Below are 12,487 nucleotides of genomic sequence, written 5' to 3' on the forward strand. Positions count from 1 at the left end.
GGTGATGCCTGCGCCCAGACAGGGGGGCCCTCTGAGGGTCTGGTCACATGGCTCTAGGCGGTAGGAGAGGCTGGGCTGGTCTTCCCTTCCCCCTGCCCTGGCCAGGGGGTTGGGGGAGGAGATGGGAGGGTCTGCCCCGCAGGGTGTGGCAGGGGGCAGAGGCTGCTGGAGTCTGGCAGCTACGGGTCCCCATCTGTACAGAGACCAACCCCACGATGGGGGGGGGCGCACCTTGGCCCTGCTAACCCAGGGCTCCAGTGGGTGGGTCACCTGTCCCCCTACCAGGGGCAGGCCCAGAGTGGGAGTCAGGGGCCATGAGAGCTGGGTGTGCACACTCATGGGTGATGTGAGCCTTCGTGCGTGAGCCCAGGACTCAGCATTGGTGTCTCAGAGCTGCCTCCCACCATGACAGATGCGGCTGGACTGGACCACCCTTGTCCCTTTGGGCCTCACTCCCTGCCTCTTTCCTGTGTACCAGCACTGTCCTTGGTGTCCTGGGGGCCATTTCTGTCTGTGCCTCGACCCGCCCAGGGCTCCTCTCTCCACCTGTGAGTCCGTCGTCTGCCCCCCCCCCCCCCCCGCCGTCAGCTTGTCTTTCTCTGTCCCTTTGTCTTTGAGGTCTCCGGGCCCTGCTCACCATGAGGTGGGGATGGGGGCCCAGGTGTCACTCCCCGACTCCACCCGCCGAGGTGTGGGGCTCATTCCAGCTAACAGAGAGGTGATGTCCCCGTGCCTCTCAGAGGCAGGACACCTGTAAGAACAGCCCCACACCCTGTTCACCTCTGTACACACGCTCAGGCAGCAGACCCATGTGCACCGACACCCAGGCTGACACACAGACACACGCATGCGCACACAGTCTCAGACACCCTGGGTGTCACACAGTCATCCTCATGGAGGGTCACGTCGAGTCACATGGCCACACTGTCACAGCATCACAGCCATGCTCGGAGCACGTGCACACACTTGCTCACACGCACTCACACGCAGCTGGATTCAGGCTCATGGCAGCCACACAGCAGCGCACCTCATCACAAGATGCCCGCGCCCCGTGGCGCACGCACTACATCAGAGCTGTCAGAGATCAGCGGGACCCCCCCCCCCACATGCTACTGGGGCAGGCCAGGCCAGGGGGGACACACGACCTCTCATCTTGGTCTGGAAGATCCGTCAGGCCCTGAGAAGGGTGTGCGTGTGTAGAGCCCTCACTTCGGGACCCGGTCCCAGGAGAGAAGAATCGCCCAAGGTGATTGTTGCCAACTTTCCCTGAACCCATGGGCTCCCCAGTGAGGGGGCGCTAGTGGAAGCAAGGAAGCCGAGGGAAAACAGGGTGTCCGGTCCTGCTGGGAGAGGGCCCAAGGCTAGTGTGATGGGTTCCAGAGGTGGAGGCTCGAGACGTGAGGCCTGAGCTCCCCTGCTCTGGTCACTGACCGCGTGTCACTGGTAGAGCCCGCACACGTCACCCTGGCAAGCAGTGTGGATTTGTCACGGTGCTGCCCTCTCTGGGGACACTGTGTTGAGAGAGAATGACGGATGGGAGTCCCAGGATGTCATGTCTGCAGACAGGCGTCAACCCCACCAGCCTCCTTCAGAGAGAGGCGGTTCTGGGCACTCACTGGGCTTGGAAGTTGTTTTCAGGATGAGATGAGGACGGTGAAACCCGGGTGAGGGTGTGGAAGGAATTTCTGGGTGTAGTCTGACCGCTATGAGGCTTGAGTTAAAATGGGGGTTAGGGGGGTGGAGAGCTGGCAGGGTGGGGAGTGCCCACACCCCCTGCCTCCCATCGGCTGTCTGGGGTAGTGTCCTGGAAGGGTGGAGAAGTGCATGCTGTGGGGCCCAGCTGCGAGTCAGGCTCCCTGGACTTTGGAGGGAAGGGCACGCCCAGGGCCCCGGGGGGGGGACTGCTCCCCACCCCCAGCGACCACAGACGCGGGAGTTCCGAGGAAAGGAGAGGCGCTTCGTGCTTTATTGTGGCCTCGCCTCGGGCACCCAGCTCCCGGCTCCTCCTTTACAGCAAACGAACGTTATTTAAAGAGCCCTTGCTACATTGGTGCTTTGCATCACTGAAACCCCTTGCAAGAAAAAGTTTAATTAAAAATTAAATATATTGTTTCATGTATATAAAAAAGGCAAAGTAAAAAATACAGCCTAGTTCTAGGAAATACACGGCAAGAAAAGGATTAGGCGCTTCAAAAACAGCCCTGGCAGGGCCAGCCCACACGTCCTAGGCCTGGGCTTCCCGGCCAAGCCCCGGGACGTGTGGGGACCGCCCCGTAGGGGCGCCCTCCGCCCGGCCAAGCCCCGGCGTTGCCGGTTCCTGCGGGGCTATGACGAGTAGCGGCAACTCCGCCTGCGAGAGAGACAGAGCGGTGACACGGTGACACGCGGCGCCCCGGGCGGCCTAGCCTGAGATGCAGGCGCTGTAGTAGACAGCGGAGCTGGCGTCGGACAGCGCGGCGATCAGGCTGCTCTCCTCCGGGCAGGACATGGCGCGCGGGCCCAGCTTGGCCAGTGCCACGTGGTACGGGAGCCCGGCGGCGTCGGGGCGAGTCCGGCCGCAGTTGAGGTACTGGTCGAACTCGGTCAGGTCCACGTCGGCCCACAGGTCGGCGGCGGGCCCCAACGGCTCGGCGCCCTCCAGCGGCGGGGCCTCGGGCGGCGGCGACAGCGGGCCGGGATAGGGGCCTGGGCCGGGCACACCCGGGGCGCCGTAATAGAGGCCGCAGAGCGGCGCGGCGGGGGCGGGCGCGGTCCTGAGCGCCTCGGCCGAGGGCGCCCCGAAGCAGCCGCCCGGGTCCCGGGGCAGCTCGGCGGGGCCGTAGGGCGCACGGAAGGCCCGCAGCGCACAGTCCTCGGGCGCCGCGGGCGGAGGGAAGAAGGCGGCCTCGCCTGCCTCCAGGCCGTCCAGCGGCGAGCGCTCGGGCGTGGGCAGCCCCAGGCCGTCGAAATCGGCGCCCAGCGGCGGCAGCTCGCGGAAGGCCCGGGCCGGGCCGGTGGCTGCGGGAAAGGGCTCGGGCGGCGGCGGCGGCGCCAAGCCTGGGAGCAGGAGGCCGGGCTCCAGACGCCGGGCCTTGCGCGCCTGCTTCTTGCGGCGCGGCCGGTACTTGTAGTTGGGGTGGTCGCGCAAGTGCTGCACGCGTAGGCGCTCCGCCTCCTCCACAAAGGGCCGCTTCTCCGCCGGGCTCAGCTCCTTCCACGCCTTGCCTGCGGGCCGCGGGCGCGGGTCAGCCGGGTGCCGTCGGGCGGGCAGGCGGACCGCCGAGCTCCGCGAGCGCCCTGGAGTGAGGTGCCCCCGCGCCCCGCCCGCCCCAACCCCCCACGTCCCCGCCCCCGCCCAGCAGCCACTCACCCAGCATCTTGCTGAGCACCGCGTTGTGCAGGTCTGGGTTCTGCTGCGCCAGCCGCTTGCGCTCGTCCTTCGCCCACACCATGAAGGCATTCATGGGCCGCCGGATGCGCGACTCGTCGGCCGCCTGGCGCTCCCCGCGGCCGGCCGGGCTGAGGCCATAGCGCCCCGGCTCGGGGCTGCGCGGCGGGCTGCGTGGCGGGCTGGGCGGCGAGGCTGGCGCGGCGGGCGCGGCGGGCGCGGCGGGGGCGGTGGGGAGGCCACGCGGCTCAGCGGCGGCCCCGGGGCCCGGGGCCCATGCACAGTCGCGGCGGGCGGGCGGGTCGTCCTGTGCGCCGTAGCCGGGCGGCGATCTCTGCATTCCAGCTGGGCGCGGCCTGGGCGGAACGGAGCGCGGGAGCGCGGAGGGTGGGCAGCGGGCACGTCGGGGTCGGACGCGTGGGGCGGGTGGGCGGCGGTAGGGACGGCGGTGGCCTCGCGCCGGGTGGGCGCCCAGATATAGCGGCGCGGGGCCAATGGGCGGCGTGGCGACCGGGGCGGGGCGGGGCGTGGCGGGGCGGGCCCGGGCCGCCCCCCTCCTCCCGGGGGCTCCCTTTCTTCTCGGCCTGGCCGGATTCCGCCTCCTCTGCGCGGCGCCCCCCGCACCCTCTGAAGGAGAGACCCCCTGAGTGGGAGAGGGTGGCTGATGTGACCCGAAGCTTGGCAGGGGGCGTCCTCTTGGGGGCTGTCAGGCTTTCAGAGACGAACCCACACACGCAACGAGTCAGAGCCCCCGGGGAGGAAGTGGGGAAGGCTGCCTCCCCAACCAGAGGCTGGCTCCAAGGGAAGGGCGCCTTGGGAAAAGCAACTTGTGTTTTGGGGGAGCTGCTCTGGATAAGCCCGGGGCATCATGCTCGCCCACCCTCCACCCACACGTGGGACTTTCAGCGCTGAGGGCTTGGAGACCCTCCGCCAGCCCGGGCCTGTTCACGGGGTTAAAGGAGAAGACGGTCTCCGTGTCCCCCGCCCCACTCCCAGACCGACTGGGAACCGGGCCAGTCGCAGCTGAGTAAGGGGACGGAGAGCGTAGATGCCCCGGACCCATAGCAGAGCCGGAGGGGAGGGGTCCAGAGTGGGTGGAGCCCCGGGCCTCCTCTCCCTTCCCCGGGCCTGATGGGACCAGTAGTAGCTGGTTACCCAGCGGGCCAGACCAGCGCTGCAGCAAGAGAATGAGGCTGGACCTCGAGTTGGGGCAGATGGGGGGAAGAGGGGCCTTCCCCTGGGCCATCCGACCCCAGAGGGTTTCCAGAGGAGCTTCTAGCCTCCTTGCAGTCCCCTCCCACCCCATCAGCAGGGGATCTGGGCTGCAGACATTGAGGCGTCTTCCCCAGGGCAGGCTCCTTCCCTGCCCCTCCTGCTGAGGGTGGTTCTTTTGGGGCTGGGATGAGTTTTCCCTCCTGCACATCCATTCGTAGCTTGGGAGCTCTGTAGCCCCACTACCACATCAGGAGCCCCACCCCATGTGCTGGGAGCTCCACGGTGCGTGCGTGACCATAGGTGTCGGTGACCCTGGGTCTGTGTGGCCAGAGCTTCTGGGTCCTCTGTCCCTGGTAGTCCCTCTAGGCCACAGTCAGTGCTTATGAGTGGGGTGGGTCCCCTGTGGGTCTGACAGCTCGCCCCAGCGGCTGCTCCGGAGCTGTCCTGGGGAGAGGTCAGCGTGCCCGCAGGGGTCCTCTGGGGGCCGCTGGGCGTGCACCCTGTCCCCAGGGCAGGTCCTGTGGTGTAGGCCTGGGTGGCTTCCAGATCTCCCAGGCCCTGGCACCTAATTCATGGACACTGACCCCATGCTGGGGCACTGGGGATAGTCAAGGTGGGTCCTCTTGGGTCTCGGGGGAAGACTGGCTTTTCCTGGGAGGCAGGTAAGAACGGGGGGCCTGGGGGCGGACGGGTGCACAGCCTCTCCCAGTGCTGCCAGCTCCCCTTTGACCAGTGTAGGTGGGTGGACTGGGCAGCCTGCAGGGGTTGGTGGGGAGAGATGTGTGAGGAACGCTCCGGGCTGAAGGATGGGTCCAAGGGGCCAGCACTCGACAGGCCTCTCCCTGCAGCCTTCTGAGTGTGTGGTCTGGGTCACCAGGGCCTGGCTCAGCCTGGGCAGCGGTGGGTCTGGGATTATCATCACTGGGCTTGGGAAGGAGGCTTCCAGGTTCCTCTGCTCAAGCGCCCTACCTTGGGACGGACTCTGGGTTCCCCTAGGGGTCCTGCCTGGACCCCCGCAGCCCCTGACAGCTGAGTTGCTCAAGCTGCTGGGAGCGCAGTGGCCACAGTGCCCAGAATTACCTCACCACCAGTGCCCACCCCCCAGGATGGCCGCTTCTCCTGGCGCCAGCCAGTGGCCCTCCCTCTTGGCTGGGCTGTGGAACTCAGGTGTCCGGCTGTCACGTCCTGTGGGCCAGGGCTGGGCAAGGCAAGGGGAGCGTCTCCTGGGGTAACCACCCACCTCCTGGGGGTCAGGCTACCCTTCCCTGTGTGCTGCCCGGCAGGCACAGGGCCGGTGGCTCTGGCCCGTGGTCCAGTTGGGGAGACAGAGGGGTGGGAGCTGCAGGCAGGGTGGCCTTGACCTTGGAGCCTCGGGGCGAGGGGTTCCCCCTGGGGCTGTAGGAGGGCCGGCGTGGGTGTGGCCAGTTGTGCATCCAAGGTGTGTGTCTGTGCATCTGTGTGTGGTCTGTGTGTTCGTGTCTGTCTGCCTGGGTGTGGGGGTGAGGCTGGACTCTGCCATGGGGACATGGGGCCCCGCGGGGAGTAGAGTGGAGGTTTGGCCCTGGACACCCACCAAGGGAGGGGTTCCCCAAGACTTCTCTGGCTACCAAGCTGTGGCCCCTGATCCATCCACAGTCTGGGGGCATTCCTACGTCTCCAGGACCCCCCTCAGGCTGGCCTGGTCCAGGTCTGCTGCCACCCACCCTTGGGGGGGCCCTGTCTGCAGCCCGCATCTCCCCAGACAGAAGGTGGGAGGGCGGGCAAGCTTGCTCTGTGAGCGGGGTCTGGCCTGGGCGTCCAGTGGACACTGCCGTCCTGGCCCTCCGCCCGCTCCCTCCCTCAGCCTGGACTGGACCCCTAGGCTCTGGTCGAAGCCTGCAAGGGATGCTGGGTAATCCGCTCGGTGGCTCTGAGTGGGGGCTTGGCTGGGCCCTGGGGGTGGCGGACCTCCCAGGCGCTGCTGCCCGGGGCATAGACCTCACAGGCTCCCAGCCGCCCAGGCCTGGCTAATGCAGGGGCAGAAGCAGGGGCTGGGACCAATTACTGAGTCCGGTGGGGCAGGACCCTCCTGCTCCCAGAGGGCGGGGGTGGGGTCCCCGTCAGACGCTCATCCAGGTAGAGAGGCCTCTGGTCTCCTGGCACCTCGGCTTTGGAGCCAGGCCGCCCAGTTCAGACCCTTCCCTGTGGTCCTGGAGACCAGGGCTCCAGGACTGGCCCGGAGCCCCCGGCTTGTTCTTGCGGCGGCTCCAAAGGCTGGAGGCGGGTGGGGATGGGGGTGGCCTCTGGGGAGGGCACCCGATGGCCTAGAACCCAGTGGGCACACGCCCAGCAGCAGGCCTGGTCCTGGAGGACCCTGGGGCTCAGGCCTGGGGCTGCAGGCTCGCCCCACGCATGCTTTCCTGCTCAGCCCTGGGGTGCCGGGCGCAGTGTGCAGAGGGCCACGGGGCTATGAGGGAGCTGGCACGGTGCTCACGCTTGCAGGGCAGTGCTCTCAGGAGTGCTCCCAGGTCGTGGGACCTGGGAGTCCCAGAAGAGCTGGGCGCTGCGGGAACTAGGGTGTCAGTGTGCTCGTCGGGTGCCCCGTGGGCCTCTTGGGCGCGTGGAGAGAATGGTACCATTGCAGGTCCAGGGCTGTCGCGCAGGGGTCGGGCGCGCCCCTGAGTGCTTTGGGCCAGCAGGAACAAATGGGGGGGGGGCTTCTCTGGGTTGAAGGGGCCTTGTGGGTGGGGGGGCGCTGAATGCAGCGTGTGTGAGGAGGACCCCGTGACGGTGGCTTCAGGGGGGCAGGCGGGCTGTGGGCAGTTGGCTTAGGTCGCTTTTGTGGGCGTCCCAGGTGTTGGGGTCGTGAAGAGGCGTTTCCGAATGCCGGGCTGCTGTGAGGGAGGGGAGTCGGGGTGCTGAGCCCGGCGAGCCCTGGGGCACCGCGGCCATGCTCGTCATCCAGCGACCTGCGTCCTGTGTGGGCCCCAGTTGGTGCTCAGCGGGGGCTCCGTGGGAAGCTGGGGCGGGGGCCCAGGCCCCACTTGGTTTCCACGGCAACAGCAGGGAGGAGCCAGGAAACACCAGCTCAGGAAGGAAGGCCGCAGCTGAGAGGACGGCCAGCCTGTTTGAGCAGGCGCCAGACACTCTGTCTGTCCAGTTGTCCGGCCCAGCTGGCCAGCCAGGCCCCGTGTTCCTGCCTTTGGGTCCACCCCCATATGCCTCTCAGTCCGGGCCCCGGGCAGCCTCTGGGAAGGCTGTCTTTGCTCAGACCTCGGTGACCCCGGCCCCAGTTCTCCAGGGATGGTGCCCTGGTCCCCCTCAGGGGCTCTTGGTGGGGCAGAGATGGGGCTCTCTGCGTGTCCTGCCTGGGGGACTGTGTGTTGACACACTTGCGTATCCCGGGCTCCCACCCCGACTGCCCTGCCCTGGGCTGGCCTGGCTCGTCTTCTCGCCTACTGGGCTCTGGTGACCGTTCTCATTGGCCCTGGGAAGCATGGGAAGAAGGGGCGGAGCCCCCCAGGTGGTCGGTCACTGGCCCACGGGGCCTGGTGGGCACGGCAGCTGTGAGTTTCTTTTCGGCTGTTGCCCTGGCTTTGGTGACAAATGGCTTTGATGGTCCAACCGGTTGGGGCTGCCAGCTGGCCGGGGGGCAGCCTGCGTTCCTGGGGACCATCTGCCCCTTCCTGCTCAGGGGCAGGAGCCATCCACTCATCCGTCCATCGATCGGTTATTGACCCCACCGTGGGTCAGGCCCTGTTCCAGGAGATAGGGCTTCAGCAGCGGAACAAAGCAGCCCCAAGCCCTGCTTGTGGGGAGTTTCCGCTCTGCTGGAGAGGGAGCCGATCAACAAATCCACAAAGAAGTCAGAATCCGGAGCCAGGCTGTGGGGAGAGAGGGCTGCTCACTGCCTGCCCGTTCGGGAGGTGACTGTGGAGCCAACCCTGAAGGAAACACGTGAAAGCAGTGAGGGCACACGTGGGGAAGAGTCTTCTGTGCGGCGGAAACAGCACATGCAAAGGCCCTGGGGCAGGGACCTGTGCTGGGGAGGGAACCGGGCGTGTGGGGCCTGGGAGGGCCTCGCTTTCTTATCTGAAGGAGACTTGGCGGCTTGGGAGGGTTTTGAGCAGAGGAGGGGTGTGACCTGGCTTGGCTTTCCACAGCTGCTGTGTGGAGATGGGCCTTGCAGGCAGAAGGATGGACTCACCAACTCACCACTAGGAGAGAAGGGCAGGGGTCTGCTGTGGGAGTGGGGCTGGCCAAGGTCACCTCCCAAGGCCTGGCTCCTCGGCCCCCAGTCTGCCTCTCCCAGGAGTTTCCTTTGTCTCTCTCCACCAGGGCAGGGCTGGTGTGCCTGAACTGCCAGGAGGCACTGCCTTGGGGACCCCTGTGAGTCAGACCCCCTGCTTTCACCGGAGCCCCTGACCCTGCGGCTGCTGGGGCCCCTGTGGAGGGGGAGGGTGGGGTGGCCGCCAGGCTGGCGGGCTGGCAGGGCAGGGAGGGCGGTGTTTCTGGGAATTGTGTGGGGGAAGCGCATTGTTAGAGCGAGCCTGGAGCAGGCCGCCAGGGCCGGCTGCTGCTGGCCTCTGGGGGATGCCTCCTGCCTCCCCCAAAGTTCTGCCTCTGGGGGAGGGAGCTGGGCCTGGGCCAAGGCTGTGGGCTGGGCTGGGGACTTTCCGCGAGAGGCTGCTGGGGGCAGCGGTTCTTCCCATTCTGCAGACTGGGAGACCGAGGCCCAGAGAGGGGGCGGCTGGATGGCAGAGCCGAGATATGCGCTGGCACATGGGACAGGGGACTCGTGCTGGACTTGGTCCCTGGTCACTGCCCTGCCTGACCTCAGAGGACGGGATCTGAGGGCGGCCTGGATGGGGTTGGCTGGGGTCTGAGCTCCACAGAGCCCCTGTGGTGGGGAACTGCAGCCCCCAGGGTGGGCTGGAGGGTCTGACGAAATAGGGTATGGAAACAGCTGGGTGCCTGTGTCGGGGGAGAGCTGCCGACAGGGTGACCGGGGAGGGGTGGGGGCTTCTGGGGCTGAGAGATCTCCCCGCCCCACCCCCGTGGCCATGGGGAGACGGGGAGCGGTCTCCGTGTGAGTTTGGCGGCACTGGCCTTCCCACCGAGGCCCCTGCCCCAGCCAGAAGGGAAGCACAGATTCGACCTGCTGGGGTCATGGCCGGCTTTGGGCGGGCAAGTGGTGGGGGACACAAATAGAAAAATTAATGGCCTGAGCTTCCGATGTTTCCGTGCACTGAGGACGGGGGAGGGGCAGGCCTCTGGGCCAAAGGTGCAGCGCGTCTCTTGGGGGATGGACCCTGGACGCGTTGTTGGGATGTCCCCAGACCCCTGTCAGGGCTGTGTCTGCCCCCTCAGAGCCCCCAGGACAGGGCCAGGCTCCCTACGTCGCAGGACTCCTGAGGGCAGACCCATGTATCTCTCGCCATAAAGGGGTCAGGCGTGGAAGACCCCTGCAGGAGGGGACACAGCCCTAAGGGGGAGCTGGGGGGTCAGCCCCAGGGTGGGGGCAGGAACGGGGCTTCTACTAGGCGCTTCCCTGGGGACCATCGCGGGGACGGAGGGAGGCCCCCTGGCGGTGGACTGGTGGGGTGTCCAGGAGGGCATCCTGGAGTAAGGGGGCTGGGTGGGTCTGGGAAGGTGAGCTCGTCTGTCCCCCACCCTTGGGGGCTCTGTCCCTGCTCCTTGCTGATTCCTCTTCACCTCTGACCTCTAATCAGGAGCTGTGCCCCCACCCCACCCCTGCTCATGGCTCACAGTCTCCAGACACGGCCTGGTACCTCTTTGTTGGGTGCCCCTGGCCCTCAGCTCTCCATGCCCCACTCCTGCCCCTCCTGGGCCCATCTCAGGAGGAAGTGGAGGGGCTGGGGGTCGTGGGGACGGGGCCCCACCTGATTCTAGGAAGGTCTGTGTGTCAGGGCTGCAGCCCAGAGTAGCAGGCAAGTTGGTCCTGGGCTGGCCTCTCATGGGGTGGGGGGTGGGTGTTTTTGGGGCTCCCCTGCTTGGGGGTGGCCAGAAGGTGAAGGTGTAAGTTCTTTCCAGCTCCCCCCAGGGTGCCACGTTCCTTCCGTTACCCAGTAGGTGTCTGGGGGCTGGGATGCAGCAGAGGGTGGAACTCAGGCCTGGTTCTTCTGGCCGACCGAGCAGTCGGGGGAGACAGACGCCTCACAGCCCCTGTGCGTGTGACTTGTGCTGTGCCCAGCGTGCACACACGTGGGCAGCTTCACGCATCCCCCCCACGTGACTCGGGTGGTATGCCAACTCCCTGGATGCAGCAAAGAGGACGTGGGGTCTGGAGCCCCGGTGGGCACCCTGTTGTGGGTACAGCCAGGCTCACCGTCCTGATGTCACCCTACAGGCACTGCTTTCTGAGGGCGCGGGGGGTTCTGGGGGCCCAGGCAGCTTGTTGGGGCACGTTCCTTGGAGGAAGAAGTTCCCAAGTTTGGGTAGGGTCCGAGGGGTCTCGGGTGGGCCGTAACTGACCTGAGCAAGGTTCTGGGGGGTGTGAATTCATGAGGGGCCCTGGGACCAGGGACTTCTAAGGTGGGGAGTCGGGGGTTTTGGGGTTGGTCAGTCAGTGCTACCCTGGCCAGGGTGGGACCCACCGACAGACCCCACACGTGAGGGTCACTCTCCAGGACCAAACACAGCCCCACCCGGGCTGCTTCCAGGCTGTGGCCAGAACCAACTGGACCTCCTGGGGGGTGGGGAAGGGTGGTGGCCACCTGGCCCGCAGGCCGTCTGTGGCTCACTCCTGCCACCTAGCGGCCTCTTCTCATTGTGGGACCTGCAGGACACAAGGCGGGTCACCCGGCCCGGACACTGCGTGGGGGTGGCTTCCACGTTGGACTGCACCGTGTCAGGGCTCAGGGCTCCCGTGACGGGGCGAAGGGCCGTGGGCCGCAGGTCCCCAGCTGCGAAGCACCCCACCTCCCCTGCCACGCACCCCCGCCTGCCTGTCCACTCCCCCTTCCCCATCACCTGCCCTGCCCAGGCCAGGCTCCCCAGGCTGGGCCCTCCTCCCGCAGGACGCCCTGCCTCCTGGCCACTCTTCTCGAGCGCCATGGCGTCTTGGTCTCCCTTTGTCTGCAGCCTCGGTGGCCTTAGTCGAGAGCTTCTGAGACGTGTCAGGCCCCTGAGGAGCTGTCTCTGTGGCCCTTGCCGGAAGCTCCAGAGGTAGAGACCACCTGGCTTCTCACGAAAGAGGCCGAGGGCCTGAGGTGGGCGGTCTGGGTTTTGCACTGCCTGAACCGGGGCAGGGCCTTGGTGCTCAGCTGACAGCCCCTCCTCGCCTCCCTGTCCTCGCTTTGGTGCCCCATCGCAGGGCAGCGCACAAAGTAAGCCCATGGGGTTACCATGGAAACCAATTCCACTGAAACACAGTTACCGAATTATTTTCTAAAATGTGTGATATAGAACCTAAGTGCTTCTCTATCGCTGCAGCTCCCGGCAGTGACAGCAGTGAGCGTCGGCAGGACGCTGGGGTATCAGCAGGATGGCTGTGACACAAGGTGCCTCCAGTTTGTGCTGTGGTCAGTCCCAGCCCTGCTGCGGGACAATACGTGTCCCCTAGAGAGCAATGCAGAGGCGACCGGGAGTCTTTCCCACTAGTCTTTCTGCCAGGGGGTTGGTTCCTGACCTGCAGGTTGACACCCTGTCCTATTCTCCCTCCCACCCGACCCAGTCCCCCTCCTCAGCTCCCAGACCTGCCCTGTCTCCATCTCTGCCCACCCCCACCTCCCCAGGTTGGTCCCTGTCCCGCGGCCGCCTCTGTCCCTCTCGGCAGCTTGGATCCGGTCACAGGGGCTGAGGTACAAACTCTGCAGCCTTGGAATACAGTCCCCAAGCCCCTGCTCTCCTCTGTGTGCCCAGTGTTCAGTGTCTACCCGGCTGGCTCTGCCACTTGAGGAGAAA

General features: G+C 66.5%; 1 protein-coding gene across 1 annotated transcript; it reads right to left on the reverse strand.

The window, feature by feature from the left end:
• Positions 1–2,086: 2,086 nt before the first annotated feature.
• Positions 2,087–3,802, reverse strand: SOX18 (SRY-box transcription factor 18). The gene is made up of 2 exons (XM_082671329.1): positions 3,350–3,802; positions 2,087–3,204 (listed from the first exon to the last, which is right to left on the reverse strand). Exons 1-2 carry the CDS (start codon positions 3,705–3,707, stop codon positions 2,402–2,404), a joined length of 1,161 nt encoding a protein of 386 aa, XP_082527455.1. The 5' UTR covers positions 3,708–3,802; the 3' UTR covers positions 2,087–2,401.
• Positions 3,803–12,487: the final 8,685 nt, after the last annotated feature.

This window comes from Grampus griseus, assembly GCF_964374135.1.
Source record: "Grampus griseus genome assembly, chromosome: 14".
In the NCBI taxonomy this organism is placed as follows: Eukaryota; Metazoa; Chordata; class Mammalia; order Artiodactyla; family Delphinidae; genus Grampus; species Grampus griseus.

Bases quoted from the DNA above. Each gene is read 5' to 3' on its own strand.
- SOX18 (XM_082671329.1), bottom strand. From the start codon at position 3,707: ATGCAGAGATCGCCGCCCGGCTACGGCGCACAGGACGACCCGCCCGCC. The intron at 3,205-3,349 runs GTGAGTGGCTGC...CGCGGCCCGCAG, and splicing joins GGTGCTCAGCAAGATGCTGG to GCAAGGCGTGGAAGGAGCTG.